Source organism: Saccopteryx leptura, chromosome 1 (genome assembly GCF_036850995.1).
Source record: "Saccopteryx leptura isolate mSacLep1 chromosome 1, mSacLep1_pri_phased_curated, whole genome shotgun sequence".
Classification (NCBI taxonomy): domain Eukaryota; kingdom Metazoa; phylum Chordata; class Mammalia; order Chiroptera; family Emballonuridae; genus Saccopteryx; species Saccopteryx leptura.
In genome coordinates, this window is record NC_089503.1 from 349,687,313 (window position 1) to 349,709,193 (window position 21,881).

Genomic DNA, 21,881 nt, shown 5'->3' on the forward strand with positions numbered 1-21,881 from the left:
GGCTGTTGGTAATAATTCAAGTGGCATCAAAGATAATTTTAAGATATTTTGGGCTGCATTGGAAGAATGGAGTTGTCATTTATAAAGACAGGGAAGACTGCAGAAAAAGTTTTGGTGTGGTAGAGGGGGCTGAGGGTGTGTGAAGCCGAGTCAAGAGTTCTTTTTTTCACTTGTTTCAATGAGGCACCTTTTAGATAACCGGGTTAGAAATAATGAATAGGCAACTGAACATATGATCTGGGGCAGGCATGGCCAACAGTTTTTGCCCGCGGGCCAAAAAGAAAGAAAACTTTTTTCACGGGCTGGACAAAATATATATTAAAATTAAAAAATTTTAAATACAAAAACGATTCGTTTAAGTAAACAAAATTTTAATTATGCAATTTGTTTATGAATAAATGTGAGTGCAAGAATTTTAATATACAATATTATTTTAATAAAAATATATTTTAATAAAAATATTACATACCATATGAATATCTGAACTGTATCGCAATCAATTGAAACAATATTTAATTAATAGAATGAGCTTGAAGGGATTATATCGCAAATAAAATAATTACTTTGTTTTACAAACAGCCTGCACACGTTTTCAGTTATCAGCTGCAGCTATTGTCTATGCTACAATGCCACTTGATTCAGCACACTTGACCACAAAAATAACAAATTGTTTGACCTTGGGTGCGCAATGCCAAACTCCGCCTAAAAGAATGTGGATTTCACATCACCGCTAAACGTCAAACAGTTCGTATCCAGTACAGACGAGTACAAAAGTTGTAAATCTTTATAATGGAATTTTTTAAAAAAATAAAGAAGTATCGCAAATCCATTTGACCAGTTATTAGAAGTTAACCCTAGATTAGTCACATGCGGAATTCTTTTCTACATATCCCTATCTTCTCAAATATCTTGATTTCCAATAATCAAAGACTTTCGCTTCTGAGTAGCTGAGATTTTAAAGTAGCGGAGAATATTAAAAATTTAATCGTGGGCTGCATAAATTCATTACGTGGGCCGTATGTTGGCCATGACTGATCTAGGGTTTAGAGGGAAGGTTGAGACAATTACACATTTGAGGGAAAATCAGCATAGATATATAAAAACATAAGATAGAATGAAATCAAGAAAATGATAGATGAACGAGAAGAGACATCCAAACACAGTCCTGAATCACTCCATTGTTGAAGAGGTTGGGGAGATGAGGAACTAGCAAAGGACACTGGAAGGAAGCAGCCAGGGAGGTGTGAGAAAAGCAAGGGGAGTGTGTTATCCTGGAAACCCATTTCAAGAAAGAGTGTGTGAACAAACACGCCTAATGCTGCTAGTTCATGTAAGCAGAGGACTAAGAGCTGACCTTTGAGTGAGCAACACAAGGAGCAGTGCTGAACTTTCTTACAGTCAGTGGCATTACCATGGTTTTTCAAGCTCGAAATCCTGGAAGTCAGCCTAAACTTAATTGACCACATCTCATCTTTAGCCATTAAGTTCTACATATTATTTCTCTGTATTCTTTAAGTCTGTCTCTTTCCCTTTCTTACTGCCCTTGTCTATGTTTTATGTTCAAAACATTTCTCACCTGGATTATTGCAGTAGCATTCTGTTTTCTTTTTTTCTAGTCTGGCATTTCTTAAATCTTTCTGCACTTTATTGCCAGGGTGATCTTTTTAAAAGGCTAGTTGGAATATTTCATTCTCTTGATTAAAATTTCTCTTGATTAAAATATCTCCTTCTAGTATTCAGGATCATGTTAAAATCCCTAATGTAAAATGTAAATTTCTTTATGATAGGCTTCATTCTACTTCTCTAGCCTCATCTGCCACTCCTTCACCTTTTGTTTTAGGAGAAGCATACTGTTTTAGTTTCAGGAATGAGTCATGCTGCTAGATCTATCTGAAATGTTCTTCTTTTTCTTTTTTTTTTTCTTTTTTTAATATATATTTTTTAATTAATTTATTTTTTTAGAGAGGAGAGGGAGAGACAGAGAGAGAGAGAGAGAGAAGAGAGAGAGAGAGAAGGGACAGAGAGAAGGGGGGAGGAGCTGGAAGCATCAACTCCCATATGTACCTTGACCAGGCAAGCCCAGGGTTTTGAACCAGCGACCTCAGCATTTCCAGGTCGACGCTTTATCCACTGCGCCACCACAGGTCAGGCCTTCCTTTTCTTATTCTACCATTTTTTCAAATTTTATTCCTGGCAACACTATGGAAAGTCTTCCCTGATTCCTCCATTTCTCCACCTGATATATATGCTTCTTTCAGTTTCCATAAATATTAATGTATGACCTTTGTTATACATTAATGTGTATAACACATGTGTATACACATTTGATAATACATGTGTTATCAAATTATATCCTGTAGTTATTGATTAACATGATTTTCTATTCGACTAATCTATAAAGTCTTTCATGGTATAAACAATGCATTTTTCTTTTTATTATTATTATTATTAAGTGAGAGGTGGGGAGGCAGAGAGACAGACTCCTGCATGTGCCTTGACTAGATCCACTTGGCAAGTCCCCTATTTGGCAATGTTCTGTCCATCTGGGGCCGTTGTTCCGTTGCTCAGCAACTGAGCTCTTTTACGCCTGAGCCGAGGCCTTGGTGCCATCCTCAGTGCCCAGGGCCAACTTGCTGAATAAGCCATGGCTGTGGGAGGAGGTGGGGAGAGAGAGAAGGGGGAGGGGTGGAGAAGCAGATGGTTGCTTCTTCTGTGTGCCCTGACCAGGAATTGAACCTGGGACTTACATATGCTGGGTGGATGCTCTACCACAGCCAACCGGCCAGGGCTGCATTTTTCCATTATGTATTCTTATCTTATATATAGCACAGTACTTAGCATCTAGTAGGGACTAAGATGTTTGAGTGAGTGAATGAATGAATTAAATTAAATTGATAACAAATTTTAAAACATTTTATTGAGAGTTTATTGATCATCTGAATGGTATTATGGGTCTGAAGGGGTTATTGAAATTAGCCAACGAAAATATTATATACTTTAAGATCAAACTTATACAACTATGATATTCATCTGTATCTAAGGCAAAAAAATTTAATAAACAGGTTGATTGGCAAATGTTGCAGCAAAAAGAGGGAGTGCATGATTTTTAAAAAATGGCATAAAATCCCCCCCCACCCGATTTTTTGGAAGCTTATTTTACAAGGAAGTACTGTTGTGTCGTTATTAGTGCTAAAAAATTAGAAACTGGACCAACGATCAGTTATATGCTCAATTTTCAAAGGACCACTATGATTTGAAATACATATGAGATTGAAAGAGTATCATTTGGGAAGGAAGAAATACAACCAAGTGACTATGCCTAGGAATATAGCAATGGGACTGGGGGCTGGAGATAAGACCAGTGACAATTCAGGGAGGGTAGTGTGATGTATGACACAGGATCCAGGCAGCACGAGGTTATTGTCAGGAGTGCCCTGGACACAGAGGTCAAAGGCACTAAGGATATGACACAGGATCCAGGCAGCACGAGGTTATTGTCAGGAGTGCCCTGGACACAGAGGTCAAAGGCACTAAGGAAGATTTGAACATCAGTTGTATGACTATACAAAAACATTTTTTTAATAGAAAAGCCCATCTGTTGCTTCAAAATAGAAAGCCCTGCTTTGTTCATGTTAATCACTTACCTGTTACTTTGAGCCCCGTATAAGTGGAGCATAATTAGCAAAGTCCTTTTCGTCAGGTATCTCCTAAGTAGTTTTTAAAACTTGGTATCTTAGTAAGACCTTTAAGGGGTAAACTAACACTTCATGTTGGAATTATTATTTTTTATTTGTTTGTAGAAATGAATTAAATGCAATATATAAGAATTTTGTGTATGAAAATTTGTATTTTATAAAATTCTGTTTCAAACTTTAAAAGTTAAAATGGCCCTGGGATAACATCTACTTATGACAAAGTTGGTTTTGATCTATATATTAGATGAAAAATAGGAGATTTGATAATACTCTTTAAAACAGCATATCAGTGACTGGTGTTGATTTTATTTTAAAATACATTGTCTTTTCTTTAAGAGACAAACAGGAAGAGGGAGAGATGAGAAGCATCAACTCGTAGTTGTGTTACTTTAGTTGTTCGATTGCTTTTTCACATGTGTTTTGACTGTGGGGCTCTAGCTGAGCCAGTGACCTTGGGCTGAAGCCACGGCCTTGGGTTTCAGGCCAGCAACCTTTGGGTTCAAGCCAGCTCCCATGGGGTCATGTCTATATGATCCCATGCTCAAGCCAGCAACGCTGCACTCAAGCAGATGAGCCTGTGCTCAAGCCGGATGAGCCTGCGCTCAAGCTGGAGACCTCAGGGTTTTGACACTGGGTTCTCAGCATCCTAGGTCGATGCTCTATCTATGGCTCCACCGCCTGGCAGGGCAAAATATATTGTCTTTTAAATCGACTCCCATATTTCTGAATTGTATAGTGTATATATTTAAGATTATGGGAACCAACAGTGCAGTCTAATGGAAAGAACAGCAACTTTGGAGCTAGAGCCGTAGGATTTTATTACTGTTATGGATTGAATTGTGTCCTCTGAAATGATATGTTGAAATCCTAGTTCTTAGAACTTGTGAATGTGATTTTATTTAGAGATAGAGTCATTGCAGGTATAATCAAGTTATGTTAAGGTTAATTGGGTGAGCTCCTATCCAATATAACTGTGTTTTTATAGGAAGATAACAGACACTCACAGAGGGAAGATACAGACACAGTCGGAAGATGACATGAAGACAGAGAAATCATCATGTAACAATAGAGGCAAAGGTAGAGGAGTGATGCAGCTGCAAGCCAAGGAATGCCAGTCACTGCCAGAAACTAGGAAGAGGCAAGGAAGGATTCTACCAAGAGTCTCAGAGGGAGGGGGCCATGCTGACACCTTAAATTCAGACATCTGGCCTTCAACCATGAGAGACTAAATTTTTCTTTTTCCAAGACACCCAGGTCCAGGAAATGGATATAATCACATACCAGGAATTTGGTTTGGGGCAGCCATTTAACCTCTAAATCCCATTTTCTTTCTGTAGTAGATTACAAATAGTTCTGGCATGGAGTAGTCATTTGAGAAATAATACCTAGCTTTGCTATTGCTCTCCTTTATTCACAGATAATATACATTTATATATTAACCTAATTTGTTATTTATCATCGCAAGTGTGAGATTGAGGCTTACTGATAAAGTAAAAGACTTGTCTATGGTTCCCATTCAGATTCTTTAATTATGGAAACATACAACAGATTTTATATGACCCAAAGAGTTTTATTAAGATATAAAGAATTAAACTTGTTCTGTAGCTATAAATTTTAGAACTTAGCTGTTGATTTTTAAAAATGAATTTAAAGTAAAATAACCTAGAGTACTTGAATTTTTTTTTATTTTAATTTATTGATTTCAGCCAGAGAGGAAGGGGGAGAGGGAGAAAGAGAGAGAGAGACAGACAGAAACATCAACTCATTCCTCTATATGCCCTGACCAGGGATTGAACCAGCAACCTCTGCTCTTTGGACTGATGCTCTAACCAACCAAGATATCCCGTCAGGACTACAGTTGACTGAATTTTTAAAAATTTATTCAACTGCTAACTTTTTAAGGCTCTAAATAATTTAAATATAAATGTTGATTTCCTCCACCCCTCTTATCTGATGTGCATTTTTGAAAGGAATTTTTCTACATTGATATAAATATATTACCTATTTAATATCCAAAAAGAAAATATTTTAAAAATATTGTTCTGTATTCCAAGATATCTTGCTACCTATTGTGTCTCTTTTATATCTCCTCTCACTCATAATCCATATTCACTTTCTTTCTTAAGAAGGATTGAGTTATACAAATGACTTAGTTTATAATCATAGTAACTTCTGTGGAAAAGTCGTTGATATTCCTCATTTTTGAGCCTTGGGGAGGAAGCATTGTAAGATGCATTACTTCCTGTGAGGCAAGAATGTGGACAATGGCTCAGCCTTTTCAACTTCTCATTTTTGCTTACAATCTCTCAGTGACAAAGCAGAGAAATTTGCTGCTGTGGTGTCATACTGGTGCCTCTAGTACGGCACTGATATGACATAAAATGGAAGTACCTGCTCTAATCACCTAGAGCAGGGGTAATGTCATGCCCTTTCTGTCCCCTAGCTGGTGTCTGCTCTCCCTAATGTCAACTGAATGAGCTTCCTTGTTGCTGGTGTTGCTGTACCACATGCATGTACCAGTGTCTGTGCTAAGGTGCTATCCCCTAACGCTTTCAACACTGCCATTACTAGTATTCTAGAACAATGTTGGAAAGGCTCTCTCCATAGCTCTCTGCATATTTTGTTGCCTGGGCTACATACAAATCCACACTGCTCTAGTATAGCTCAAAGTCACAGAACCTCTCTCTTTAGTTTCTACTCTGCGATCTAATTCCACTTTCTTGTTTCCTGAAATCTAAATTTTCCTTATTATTGATTGCCAATTGTTTTATAAATGGGAACTGCAGAAAATTTAGGTACCTTAACCCCAGTTGATTCTCAGACCTGTGTCTCATAGCTTTACTCTAAGTTCAGAGTTCATATACCTTTTGGGTTTATACGTGTACTAAGCCCTGAGTTAGAGTCCCTTTTGGTAGTTTCCCTGTAGATAACATCCTCTCATCAGGACTCATGGAGAAATTTCCTGAATACTAGATTAGGTTATATGTTTTCATAGTACCTGTTTTATCAAAACATACTTTCCATTTTAATGACTTTTTTATTTTAACACTGAGGTTTATGAGGTCAGATGCTGGGCTGGGTCCCATTGCCTGGAACATACAGGCAACTCAGTAAATATTGTTGGGGTTCAGTACAGGCCTCTCAACATGTGGCATATGAGTTCTTTTGAGCTGAAGACAGTCAAGACCCTGCAGGCTCACAAGAAACTTTTACCTCTCCCTTAAAGAATTTCAATTTGGGCCCTTTTTAAAATTGAATTTATTGGGGTGACTTTGATTCATAAAATTACATAGGTTTCAGGTGTACACCTCTATGCACTTCATCATCTGTATATTGTAGTGATGGAAACCACACAAAATCACGTCTCCATCACCATTTTTGTCCTGGCTGTCTAGGTTTAGGGAGAGGGAAGATTCATTTACCCCTTTGGCTTTTGAACTGGAAGATGGAGTCCTGCCGCCTTCCAGAACTCTCAAAATTGAGAATTCCATAATACTTGAAAGAGAGTTCCAGTGCTGGGAAGCTTAATAACAGCAAATAGATTTATCACAGTTATCCCTCAGATTTTTCTTCATTCTTATAATCTGAAAGTTTTGAATTTCTACATTAGAAAGAATGCAAGCATAGTATGGTGGAAAGAGTATTGATTTTTGAGAAAGGCGGAGCTGGGTTTAAATCCTTGCTCATAATAACTAGCTGGATGGATAGTCTTGGGAAAATTGCTAAACCTTCCTCAAGAAGTAAAATAAAAAATTTTGCGGGACTATTGTACTTTTTAATGAGGTCATATGCATTAAATGCTTATAGTATCTGGCACTTAGTAAACATTCAGTAAACGCAGTCAGTAAAACACTGTATCATATGGCTCCCAGTTTACCTTAGCCTTGTCTCATGAAAATGCTCCACAAATCCAAAGTGTTTATGCTCATTTTAAAGGTACCTGTGCTCTCTACCTTTTTGCTTTTTCATATGCCATCTTTTTTTTTCTATCTTTAAACTTTTTTTTTTAAAGACTATATTTATTAAATTTTTAGACAGGAGAAAAAGGTAGAGGTAGAGAAAGAAGGAAGGAGGATCAGGAAGCATCAGTTCCCATATGTGCCTTGACCAGGCAAGCCCGGGGTTTCAAACCAGTGACCTCAGTGTTCCAGGTCGACACTTGATCCCACTGCACCACCACACATCAGGCTTTCTATCATTTTTCTCCTTCGTTCCTTCATTCCTTCCTTCCTTCCTTCCTCTTCCTTTCTCTCTTCCTCTCTCTCTTCTTATTTCTCTTTTCCTCTCTCTCTCTCTTTCTCTTTCTTATGGCTCAGTTCAGATCCTCTTCTCAGTAAGTTCAGATCTATCTAGTACTTACTGTCCTTTACCATTCAGTTTTACACTTAGAATTTACAGTAATTTTCATGTACTATCTTTGATAAAGATAGTCTCCTAGAAGGCAAAGGGGGCCTACTTTTCTTGGGGAAAGAAGTTTATTGAAAGAACATTGGGCTTGGAGCCACAGATCCTTGGCTCTACCCAGTACCGGCTATTTCTGTTGCGCTAGAATGGCTAATTAGGTTCGTGGTTCATACTCACACTAATTGTTTTTTTTTTTTTTTTTAATCAAATGATTCAGCTGCACCCTAGTATTCACTACAGAACAAGCTTTCTCATTTTATGCAATATGGATAGACCTGATTATTTTCCAAATCTTTTAAGTTTTGGTCCCCTTTTGATTAACATTTCTTCTCCATTTCTCTCTCCTTGCATTTTACTGTAAGCGGTCAGGTAAAACCATCCATGCCTTCAGTACCTGTTTGGAAGTCTCTTTACTGTTCAGTTTTGTCCCTCACATCTTCTGTCTTCTATAAAACACTAGCACACAGCCAGGTTTTTCTTTTCCAACTTCATAACAAGGATAATCTTTTTTCCATTATTCAATAACATGTTCCGTCCCTCATTTCTGTCTGAAACATTCACCTGAATGGACCTTACCATCTATATTTCTACTATTATTCTGTTCATGATCATTTGTGTATTCTCTAAGATGATGGAAGCTTTTTTTAACTCATTTCTTTCTAGGTATTACCAGAATCAGCCTTAATGTCCATATTTTTAGCTTCATCTCAGATCTCCTTTAGTCTCTGCCCATTACTCAGTTCCAAAGATACTTCTATTTTTTTTTTTTTTAGGTATTTGCTACAGCAACACCCCACTTTTTGGTACCAAAATCTGTCTTAGCTTGGGTTGCTTTGAGACTATATCACAGACTAAATGACTATATGGCTTCAACAGGCATTTATTTCTCACAGTCTTGGAGGCCGGGTGTCCAAGGTCAAGGTGCTGGCAGATTGACTTCCTGGTGAGGACCCTCTTCCATGACTTGCCGCCTCTTCCACCTTTTCACTTTGTCTCTTTCTGTTGATGTCATTAGTGAGTTAGAGTTCTCTCCTGGCTTCCTTTTTAATGAAGTTGCTGTTTATTAACTTTCACAATGTATTTCAGTAAGTGAATGGATAATCTGGTACATTCAGGAAATGGAATAATGTTCAATGCTAAAAAGTAATGATCTGTTAAAACATGAAAAAACGTGGAGGAACCGTAAATGTATATACTTAGTGAAAGATCAGTTCAAAAGAGTCATGTACTATATATATATAATTTCAACTATATGATATTCTGGAAAAGACAAAACTATGGTAACGGTAAAAACACCAGTGGTTGCTCCTGGGGTTGATGGGATGAATAGGCACAGTACAGAGGATGGTTAAGGCAGTAAACTCTTCTGTATGATACTGTGATGGTATATGCCTGTCATTATACATTTGTCAAAATCCATGGAATGTACAAAATCAAGAGTGAATCTTAACGTAACCTATGGCCTTTGGCTGATTACGATGTGTCAATGTAGGGTCATTAATTGTAAAAAAAAAATGGGCCCTGTTGGTTGGCTCAGTGATAGAGCATCCACCTGGCGTGTGGATGTCCTGGGTTTGATTTCTAGTCAGAGCATACAAGAGAAGCGCCCATCTGCTTCTCTACCCCTGCCCCCCTCACTTCTCTCTCTCTTTCTCTTTTTCTCTCTCTCGCTCCCCTTCTCCCCTTCTCCCCTTCTTCTTTTTCCCCTTCTGTAGTCATAGCTTAATTGGAGGGAGTTGATCCTGGGTGCTGAGAGTAGCTCCATGCCCTCCACCTCAGGTGCTAGGAAGAGCTTGGTTGCTGAGCAATGGAGTAACACCCCAGATGGGCAGAGCATCACCCCTAGTGGGCTTGCCAGGTGGATCCTGGTCTGGGTGCATGGGGAGTCTGTCTCTGAATTTAAAAAAATGTACATTTTTTACACTTCTGGTGAGGGATATTGATAATAGGAACTTACGTATGTGTAGGGGCAGAGAGTATATGAGAGCTCCTATCTTTCCACTTAATTTTGCTGTGAACCTAACACCACTCTAAAAAAAATCTAATTTAAAAATTCTTATGATGGAAACAAAAGCTGTCATTTTAGCTATCTGGCTAGGTCTTCTTATACCAGCTTGTGTATTCCTATTTAGTTCTGACACTAATCACCCTGAGTTATTGTTAGACTCCACAGGTGTAAGGCCATTGTTCTCAATAAGACTGCCACCACTTCAGACACCAGATGCAAGTCAGGTTCCCAGGTTACCCATACTTCGGCCTACTAGCTTACAAGTGGAGGGTTGGGAGAGTGGGTTCTCAATATCCCTCTCACAAGAATGCCCTTACTTCAGATGCCAGTTGCAAGTTTGGAGGTCTCCGGGCCACCTACATTTCTGACCAACTGGCTGTAAAACGGGTTTTTTTCTCTGATCCCTTCAAGTTTAATAATTTCCTAGAATGACCTAACAGAACTTAGGAAAATGCTGTACTTATGATTACAGATTTATTATAAACAATATAAACTGGGACTACCTAAATGAAGAGATGCATAAGGCAAGGTCTGGAAGAGTTCTGAGTGCAGAGCCTTGTGCCCCCTCCCTGTAGAATCAGGGCGTATCACTCTTACGGCACATTAGTGGATTAACTAGGAATCTCCTGTGCTTTGGTGTCTAGTGTTTTTATTGGAATTTCACACATGGGTGTGATTGATTAAACATTGGCCATAGGCTTGAACTAAATTTCCAGCCTTTCCCCTCTCAGAGGTTGGGACTGGGCCAAAGTCCCTAATCACATGTAGTGTTTCTGGTGACCAGACCTGGTCCTGAGCCATCTTGTTAGCATAAACTTTAGCTTGAATCAGTGGCTAAGCAAAAACAAATACACTCCTATCATGAAGAAATTCCAAGTTTTTAGAAAAATCTCTGCCTGGATCCCAGGACAAAGACAAGACAAATTCTTTATTATACAGTAGGTTTTTCAAAAATGGTAGCCCATTAGAAACCTAATAGTTTTTTTTATTAAAAATTTTTTTTTTATTAAGTGAGAGGCAGAGAGACAGACTCCTGCATACGCCCCTGACTGGGATCCATCCAGCAAGCTTCCTACCAGATGATGCTCTGCCCATCTGGGCCATTGCTCTGTGGCTCAGCAACTGAGCTATTTTAGCATTAGAGACGAGGCTGTGGAGCCATCTTCATTCAGCGCCCGGAGCCAGCTTACTCAAACCAATTAAGTTTGGCTGCTGGAGGGGAAGAGAGAGAGAGAGAGAGAGAGGAGCAGATGGATGCTTCTCCTGTGTGCCCTGACCGGGAATCAAACCCAGGACTTCCACATGCTGGGCCCACACTTTACCACTGAGCCAGCCAGCCAGGGTCCATAGTACATTTTCATCTTAAAAAAGAAGAAACTATTAGGAGGCCCTGGCTGGTTGATTCAGTGCCCCATATGGGCAGAGCATCACCTGGTAGGGAGCTTACTGGGTGGATCCCATTTGGGGCACATGCAGGAGTCTGTCTCTGCCTTCCCGTTTCTCATTTAATAAATAAATAAAAGAAAGAAAGAAAATGTACTGTGGAAGACTGAGGTGACTAAAAAGTACTTAAGGTTAGAAAAAGTACTTAAGTGCAGTAATCAATTTATAGATATCTGTATTAGTTTGGTTTTAAATTATATCAATAAAAGAATGTCTGGCGTATAGAAAAGTCGTATAGGGTTTATTTGAGAGAAATTTTGAGGACATGCCCAGAAGCAAAATCTCAACTTATTGAGAATATGCTCCAGAGCAGGGGTCCCCAAACATTTTACACAGGGGGCCAATTCACTGTCCCTCAGACCATTGGAGGACCAGACTTTAAAAAAAAACTATGAACAAATGCCTATGCACACTGCACATATCTTATTTTAAAGTAAAAAATCAAAACAGGAACAAATATAATACTTAAAGAACAAGTAAATTTAAATCAACAAGCTGACCAGTATTTCAATGGGAACTATGGGCCTGCTTTTGGCTAATGAGATGGTTAATGTCCAGTTCCATATTTGTCACTGCTAGCCGAAACGAGTGATATGATGCGCTTCCGGAGCTGTGATGCATACGTCCGCGATACTGGAAGTAGACCATAGTGAGTGACGCTGCGCTTTGTGGTGCCACCACATACGGTACTCTCACTGACCACCAATGAAAGAGGTGCCCCTTCCGGAAGTATGGCAGGAGCCAGATAAATGGCCTCGGGGCCGCTTGTTGCATGCCATAGTTTGGGGACCTCTGCTCCAGAGAATGGCTTTTACTGTTCCTTTTCCTCATTGAGACTCAAAATGTAAGGAGACAGGTCACAAGAAATCCACTGGTGGTGGGTTAGGGAGGTAGGAGATGGCAAAGTGGGGAAATCTCTAGGATTGGATAACAGGCAGAATGGAGAAACACATACTTTGTTTTACATTGCTCGGTACAGGATAGTTAGTAATTTACATTTACAGTACATAGGGATAGTATATAGGGAGCAAAATTAACAGTGAGAGGTTCTGTAGTCTTGTGCTTTGGTACCTGCAGTTATGTCTTCAAGGATAGGGAAAGAAAATTACCTTACATCCTAGATGCATAAGAACAATGGACAGCCTGACCAGGCAGTGGCACAGTTGATAGAGCGTCGGACTGGAATGCGGAGGACCCAGGTTCCAGACTCCGAGGTCGCCAGCTTGAGCGCAGGCTCATCTGGTTTGAGCAAGGCTCACCAGCTTGAGCCCAAGGTCACTGGCTTGAGCAAGGGGTCACTCAATGTGCTTTAGGCCCATGGTCAAGGCACATATGAGAAAGCAGTCAATGGACAGCTAAGGTGCTGCAATGAAGAATTCATGCTTCTCATCTCTCTCCTTTCCTGTCTGTCCCTATCTTTCCCTCTCTCTGACTGTCACACAAAACAAAACAAAAAACAATGGACAGAGTTTACCTAAGGTAAAGATTGACCTGTGCTAAGGAAGCTATAGACCTGGGACTGACTGCTCGCCATGGCCTGCCCAACTAGGAATTTTATGATCAGACAATCCTGTGTGGTTCCTTTTGGCCACTGAGCTTGTCAGTCCTGCCATTTGACCCCCTGAGTTTTGTTAGTGTTATTATATAGCTCCTTTTTTGCTCATAGCTCTTTAAATCTTTTTGTTATAACTCTAAATCTTTATATGTCCTATAGTCTGAATTTTATATAATGAATTTTTTTGGTAAAAAATAGGAATTTACTTGGAAAGATGAACCAGTAGAATAATAAATGAGCCTTTCCAGTTTTTACTCACACTTTCAAACGGATGACCTTAAAAAATTGTTTTCTTTTCTGGGCTGTAGGTTGGTTGCTTCATTGGACTCAATAGCAAGTTATTTTAGAGTATATCCACTTTCTCCAAGGAAGTGCTTAGTTTAACTCTTTTTCTCTTGCAGATTGATTATACTGGAATAGACCCTTCCAGTCCCTGCCATAAATGTTTGTCTACGAATGTGACACCTTGTGTTTGTAGCATTAACTTCACACTGGAACAGTCATTTGAGGTCTGTATTCCCAAGTAAAGTATTTAAAAAGCCATGCTTTTGTCAATGAAAGAAATTTTTTGTGAGTTTATTTGAGCCAAACTGTCAACAATTGCCGGAAAGCAAAGTCTCAGCTGATTGAGAAAGTGCTCTGGAAAATGGTGGTTTTACTACTTATTTTACACATTAGAATAAAAGGGAAAGGCATCAGGGACTTAAATGAAATTGGTGATAGATTAGGGAGGTGGGAGAAGGAAAAGCCAGGAAGTCTCTGGGATTGGATAAAAAGTGAAAAGGTACATGCTGAAACTTCTTTTACGAGGCAGGAACAAGACAGTAACAGTTAACGATTCAGTGATAACAGTAACAGTGAGGGGGACTGTTGGTTCCTGCTCTGGAGGGATGCCTGCCCTGAGGGGGACAGGAAAAGGGGGTTTACCTGCATGTTGTTGGGTACATTATTATAGATGCAAAAGACAACGGACAGGTTTTATTAGGTAAGCATTGACCTTTGCTTAGAGAAAAATATGTACCTCCCTAGGACATGACTACCCGCCATGAGCTGCTTTTAGTTAGAAAGTTTCATTGCAGACCATCCTGTGTGTTTCTTAGGTCTCTGAGTCTGCAAGACCACCAAGCAGGCTTTCCCAGAGATTGCCAGGTTCAGCATGTGGCTCCTTTTTCGTCCACACTTTATGATATTGTATTAATTTTTTTATTCTTTTTCTGTGGAGAAGTCACTTTAATTTATTGGAGACCATATACTTTTGAAGAATATATTTTTTTGACTATTGAATTATGCTGTCAGGTAATTAAATACATTATTTAAATAATTTATTTTAGTACTTCACAAACTAAATGTAAAACATTTTATCTTTTCAGTGGAAAATTTTATTTTACACATTAGTTTGCCGGAGTTTATATTTACATTTACTTATATTTTAAAAATTATTGTTCAGATTTTGATTTTGCCTACTTCTAATACTAAAACAAGATTTATTTTAGAAAATAAAAACTAATTCATCCATCATTTAATTGTATCATTTTTCTGTCAGATGTGAACCATTACCGTGAACGCAAACACTTAGTGAAACGTTATTGATCTTACGTCTCGATAAGCAGTTAGAACATCTCTGTGTGTGTGGTCTGTCATTTGCCTGTCACTTACCTGTCAACTTTGGAAACTGAGCAGATGCTAAAGGACATAAAGATTCAGAATTGGAATTGGCAAGACCAGTTTGTGCTCTTCTTTACCTGAAAATTGGGCTTAAAAGTTATTGTTTTATTCTTCAGGGAGCAAAACTGCTTTAATACATGCCAACTTTTTAGATTTTTCTACACTTGAATTTTGTGCAACTTAGTGATGACTTTTAGTCTCTGGTCGATGATTGCCATCTGGTGGTTGAAGATGCTCTTGCACTAAAAGGATGTTGCCTTTTTATAAAAACAAGAAGATAGATTTGAGAGAAGACATTTAATTATTTTACTTTGTATCAGCAGAAATAACAAATCTAAAACTATAAAGATATACTATAAAAATTCTATTTTTCAATATGATGGACAAATTATAAAGACGCATTAAGTTCTTTTTGTCAGAACAAGCAGAATTAAAGAAGTGAAAGAGACTTGTAGTGATTTAGAAGCTCCATTAGTTTCCCTCCATTAAAAAAAGTTATTTCAGAACGTCTCTTCTGCAGACGTGATCGTCTGCAGATTCATTCTTTTGTGGGCTCTGTACTCTTTCACAAGCTAAACCTTTGAATTGCACTAAAAAAGCCTTTTCTGAGAGCTTCAAGTAAGTTATTTTGTCTCAGTGTTCATTAAAAGGATCTCTTTTAATTTGTAAGTTAAATTTACTGTATTTCTTAGTTGATATGATATCCTTTTTAAAGCATTTTCTTCATGTTTGTGATATAATTTTTAAATTTATTTTTATTTTATTTTTTGTATTTTTCTGAAGTGATTAGCAGGGAGACAGAGATAAAGACTCCTGCATGCGCCTGACTGGGACCCACCCAGCAAGCCCGCTAAGGGGCAATGCTCTGCCCAGCTGGGGCGTTGCTCCATTGCTACCAGAGCCATTCTAGCACCTGAGGCAGAGGCCATGGAGTCATCCTCAGCACCGGGGCCAACTTTTGTCCAATGGAGCCTTGGTTGTGGGAGGAGAAGAGAGATATAGAGAGAGAAAGGAGAGGAGAAGGGGTGGAGAAGCAGATGGTTGCTTCTCCTGTGTGCCCTGACCGGGAATCGAATCCGAGACTTCCACATGCCAGGCTGACACTCTACCACTGAGCCAACTGGCCAGGGCCTATGATACAATTTTTATAACTAAAAATAATGTAGTTTTCATATTAAAATTTCCTTATCTAAAATGAGAAAGTTTGCAAACATTTGACATTTTAAAGTCAAGCTCTATATAAATGATTGTATATATGAAAATAAATCAAAGAAAGCATACTTGAAATTTACTGAAATCCTTTTTTTCTGAATACGTTTTTTTATTTTTTATTGTTTTAACTTTTATTGAATTTATTGAGGTGACATTGGTTAGTAAAGTCATAGGTTTCAAGTGTACAATTACTGAAATGCATTATTTGTATATTGTAGATGACAGAGGTAGCAAGCAAAAAGGAGGAAATAGCTTCATGTTTTTGCTACCTCTAAAAATCTTAATCTTTCATGGTGGCTTTATGGCATCTTCTAAATAATTGTAGTGTATGTCGGTTACCATTCTTTCCCAAGTTATTTCCATGTTGGTTACGCTGAATACATTAAGATAGTTTTCTTGCTTATTACAAAGCGACTTATTATCTTACTTTGCTTACTGTTAATTACTAATATTCTGTGGAGAAATTTATTATGACCCAATTAAAGTTCAGAATTACTTGGGCAGTAAATGAAAGTTCATGCTAACTGAGTAAAGATCAATTTGAATTAGAGAAAATTTTAAATAGAAAATAGATCAGAATAGGATTTTTATTTTATTTTTAATGTAGCACTGTTTTGACTTCTTTAAGGATATTTTCAAAGTTTACTCTTGGATTTTTCAACATACCTTTTTTAACTTTACAATTTTTATTGTTTTAGATTGCTAAGTACTGGTAGAATTCACCCCAGTATCTGTTTTAAGTTTTCACAAAGTCTAGTAAACTAGTGAAGTCCAAAATCATGTAACTTTGATGAATATGCATGACGCAATTTTATACTTAATAGCTTTATATCATCTTTGTTTTTACCTTTCTGTTTCTCTAGGGCAATGTGTTTATGTATTATGGACTGTCTAATTTCTATCAGAACCATCGTCGCTATGTGAAATCTCGAGATGACAGTCAGCTAAATGGAGATTCTAGTTCTTTACTTGTAAGTAAAATGATGGACTGTGAAAGTGTGGTGTTTATGAATTAATGTGGTAATTGTTTAGTTAGAAATGTTAACATTTTTTTTTAGATTTTAAAGTGGTTTATTAGTGAAGCATTGGGACAGAGAGAAGGCTACTCCAACAGGCAACATAGCCAGAGTGTTAATTTTAATAATGCTAGGATGAAATTAAAATATTTGCCACTTATAGTTTGTTTAGTGAGGGTTCTTAGTTAAAGATTTTCTACTAGAGCCCGTGCCATGTGCCTCAGGGGATAGAACGTAGTACTGGCACACCGAGGTCACAGGTTCGAATTCTGGTCAGGACACATGAGAAGCGACCGCTGAGTGCACAACTAAGTGGAACAATGTGTCACTGCTACTCTTTCTCTCTCTCTCCTTTCCCCCACCCCGCCTCAGATCAGTGGAAAAAATAAACAAAATTTAAAAATATTTTCCCCCTGGAATTTGCAACGGTTAATGCTTTCCTTCGGCCAGAGGACACATTACTACCTGTTTGTTTCTTGTAGAATCATTCGGATTTTTGCTTTAGACCAGTGGTAGTCAACCTGGTCCCTACTGCCCACTAGTGGGCGTTCCAGCTTTCATGGTGGGCAGTAGCGGAGCAACCAAAGTATCAATAAATCGATAGATTTAACTATAATAAATTATTTTATAAAGATTTATTTTGCCAAACTTAGCGAAAACCTGACATAAAGTACTTGGTAAGTAATTATTATTATATGCTTTAACTTGCTATACCTCTGCTTTATAAATTTTATAAAGTAAAGTTACTTCCCTACTTTATAAATCACCATTACTGTGGAACTGGTGGGTGGTTAGAAAATTTTACTACTAACAGAGATACAAAAGTGGGCAGTAGGTATAAAAAGGTTGACTACCCCTGCTTTAGAATTTTGATGAATCTAGCATTCTGGCTGAATAATTTTTTTTTAAATTTTTATTTATTTATTTATTTTTTACAGAGACAGTGAGTCAGAGAGAGGGATAGACAGGGATGGAGAGAGATGAAAAGCATCAATCATTAGTTTTTCATTACGCGTTGCAACACCTTAGTTCAGGGGTCCCCAGACTTTTTACACAGGGGGCTAGTTCACTGTCCCTCAGACCGTTGGAGGGCCGGACTATAAAAAAAACTATGAACAAATCCCTGTGCACACTGCACATATCTTATTTTAAAGTAAAAAAACAAAACGGGAACAAATACAATATTTAAAATAAAGAACAAGTAAATTTAAATCAACAAACTGACCAGTATTTCAATGGGAACTATGCTCCTCTCACTGACCACCAATGAAAGAGGTGCCCCTTCCGGAAGTGCGGTGGGGGCCAGATAAACGGCCTTAGGGGGCCACATGCGGCCTGCGGGCCGTAGTTTGGGGACCCCTGCCTTAGTTGTTCATCGATTGTTTTCTCATGTGCCTTGACTGCGGGCCTTCAGCAGACCGAGTAACCCCTTGCTGGAGCCAGCGACCTTGGGTTCAAGCTGGTGAGCTTTTTCTTCAAACCAGATGAGCCCACACTCAAGCTGGCGACCTTGGGGTCTCAAACCCAGGTCCTCTGCATACCAGTCCGATGCTGTATCCACTGCGCCACCGCCTGGTCAGGCCTGGCTGAATAATTTATTCTCTTTGGTTTTGTTCATTATTATCACTAAGAATATGTAAATAAACTACTTTTAAAATTTCTGAGGTTGTGTTTTAGAATTGAACATGTATGCTCTTGATTTTTTAACTTGTGGGAAGCCTGAGTAGTCAAGTCCAAAGGGCGGATTACTGAAAAACTGTCCGAGGGGCTTTTTGTAAATATGGATTCCAGAAATCTCCCAAGTCAGTGTCTGCAGGGTAGAGCTCTAACATGTCTATTTTTAACAAGCTCCCTTTCAGACGCCCAACCTGGTTTAGGAATTTGTGGATTAGAGATCTTAGTTTCCTGACTGCTCTGCTTTCCATAGTAGTGGTAGTTGTACAAGTATTTTGTTTTTGTTGCCAGTCCAAGGAACCTTCAGAGTCCCAAGGCCATGTAGGATTTCTTAGAAACGATGAATCACCTAGATTATAATTTACGATCATATTGTGACCAGAAAGGTCCTGGTAAGCATATAGCTGCCCGAGGCTAGCCTTACAGGTTTTATTGCTAGTTCCTGATGTTTGGGATCTTAAGAAATAACGAGTCTCTTGAGCCTGACCAAGCAGTGGTGCAGTGGACAGAGTATCAGACTGGGATATGGAAGACCCAGGTTTGAAATCCTGAAGTTGCTGGCTTGAGCACAGGCTCGCTGGCTTGAGCAAGGAGTCACTGGCTCTGCTGTAGCCCCCTGGTCAAGGCACATATGAGAGAGCAATCAATGAACAATTAAGGCGCTGCAGTGAAGACTCGATGCTTCTCATCTCTCCACCTTCCTGTCTGTTCCTATCCAACAACAACAAGAAAAGTCTTTAGGGCAGGGGTCAGGAACCTTTTTGGCTGAGAGAGCCATGAACGCCACATATTTTAAAATGTAATTCCGTGAGAGCCATACAATGACCCATGTACTTTACGCATTATCCAATAAAAATTTGGTGTTGTTCCGGAGGACAGCTGTGATTGGCCCCAGCCACCTGCAACCATGAACATGAGCGGTAGGAAATGAATGGATTGTAATACATGAGAATGTTTTCTATTTTTAACATTATTTTTTTTATTAAAGATTTGTCTGTGAGCCAGATGCAGCCATCAAAAGAGCCACATTCTGGTTCGTGAGCCATAGGTTTCCGACCCCCTGCCTTAGGGCCATAATATTTTACAGTTCATGCGGGGTTTACTCTGTAGGATCCAGTTTTTAGAGCTCAAATCCAGAGAAGGTGATGTTTCGTGAGACACACCAAGTTCTTCCTAGGCCTTTCTCAGTTTGTCGATTGGGATCATAGACAGGCTGTGTTCAAAGACCCAAAGTGGTATTTGATTTATAATTCTTTTATTTAGATGCATACTTTCTTCACTGAGGTTGAAAGAAGCTGAGATTGATTCTTTTTTTTTTTTAGCAAACTGCAAGTAAAGCTTTTAGAGTAGAATAGGGATTGATGAATTTTTTCTGTAAAGGGCCAGATGATAAGTATTTTCACCTCTGTACGTCATGTGGTCTCTGTCTCAGCTATCACCTCTGCCATTATAGAATGGAAGCAGCTATAGACAATACTTAAATGAATGGGTGTATCTGTGTTCCAATAAAATTTTATTTTATTTACAAACACAGGTGGATTTCACCCACAGGCTGTCATTTATTGGTCCCTGAACTAGACTGAAATATATGAATTTTAGACTGGCTGACTTTTAAAGATATTAAGAATGGAAAGATTGAAGTTCAAATTTGTTAACATTTTATGTAAGACTTCACAATCTGATACCAACCTACACTCCAGTCTCATTGTTTTATACTTTGTATTTAATGTACCTTTCGCCTGGCTCCCCTGGGCCATATACGCTGCTCCCTAACCTTGGTGGCACAAGTAATCTGCACATTTTGGCATTTACATTTTATTTGCTTAGAATGCTGTTTTTATGCTTTTTCTAGAGGTCCTCTCATCTCAAGGCCTGCTGTTTTCTTTAGGGCCTTTTTATGCACAGTAACTTCTTTACATACTTGACTTCATTCTTACTCTGTTACTAGTCACTTCTCACTTTGCTTAACAAACTGCCCCACATCATCCATTCTAGGCCATTTTTCTACCTAGCTGCTATAGTGATCTTTAAAAAAATAAATACCACTGCTCTGCTTAAAATGTTTCAGCGGTTTACGAGCACTTGCAGTAAAATCTCAGGATGATCTGAGCTGTATATAACTCGCCAATCTCATTACATGTTACTTTCCTTATTGCTGTTCTGTAACTACATTTATCTTTTACCTTCTCAGAAATATCAAGTTCTTTTTCAATGGCATATACTGTTCTCTCTGCTTATAACTCTCATCTGTCTTCTTTTCTTTTTTTTTTTTTTTTTTTTTTTTTTTTTTTTTTTCATTTTTCTGAAGCTGGAAACGGGGAGAGACAGTCAGACAGACTCCCGCATGCGCCCGACGGGGATCCACCCGGCACGCCCACCATGGGGCGATGCTCTGCCCACCAGGGGGCGATACTCTGCCCCTCCGGGGCGTCGCCATGTTGCGACCAGAGCCACTCTAGCGCCTGAGGCAGAGGCCACAGAGCCATCCCCAGCACCCGGGCCATCTTTGCTCCAATGGAGCCTTGGCTGTGGGAGGGGAAGAGAGAGACAGAGAGGAAAGCGCGGCGGAGGGGTGGAGAAGCAAATGAGCGCTTCTCCTGTGTCCTCCGCACGCTAGGCCGATGCTCTACCACTGAGCCAACCGGCCAGGGCCATCTGTCTTCTTTTTATGTGGCTGTCTCCTACTTTTCTTTAGGTCTCTACTACCTCCAGAGACAAACTTTTCTTTATCCTAGATTCTAAAGTAGCTCCTCCCTTCCTCCCCTATTAATTATTTGTATAGCATTTTTGTAACATTTATTAAAATTTGTAAATATATATTTGTTTCCTTATTTTATTCTTCCCTACTACACTGTGAACTCATGAGGGCAGGGACCATGACTTTCTTTAATTTCTATAATTACCATACACCAAGGGCCTAGCACATGAAAGGCATTTAATAAATACATGTTGAATGAATATATATGCCTGTGTCATGGCTCTTATTTTATATTATCATTGGCTGTGTATGCTGCTTAAAAGGAGGGACTTCATTTTTATTTTTTATTTAAAAATTTTATTTATTTATTCATTTTAGAAGAGAGAAAGAGAAGGGGCAGGAAGTATCAACACCCATATGTGCCTAGACCAGGCAAACCCAGGGTTTTGAACTGGTGACCTCTGTTCCAGGCCAACACTTTATCTACTGTGCCACCACAGGCCAGGAAGGA

The 21,881-nt window shown here is 38.8% G+C and overlaps 1 protein-coding gene across 1 annotated transcript in view; it reads left to right on the top strand.

Annotated features, from left to right (window-relative positions):
- The window catches only part of TMEM30A (transmembrane protein 30A), a 56,074-nt gene that overhangs the window by 21,553 nt on the left and 12,640 nt on the right, over positions 1-21,881 (top strand). Inside the window, exons 2-3 of the mRNA XM_066359012.1 lie at positions 13,507-13,614; positions 16,846-16,953. Of these exons, the coding sequence (XP_066215109.1) occupies positions 13,507-13,614; positions 16,846-16,953 (216 nt within the window). The remainder of the gene's footprint in view (positions 1-13,506; positions 13,615-16,845; positions 16,954-21,881) is intronic.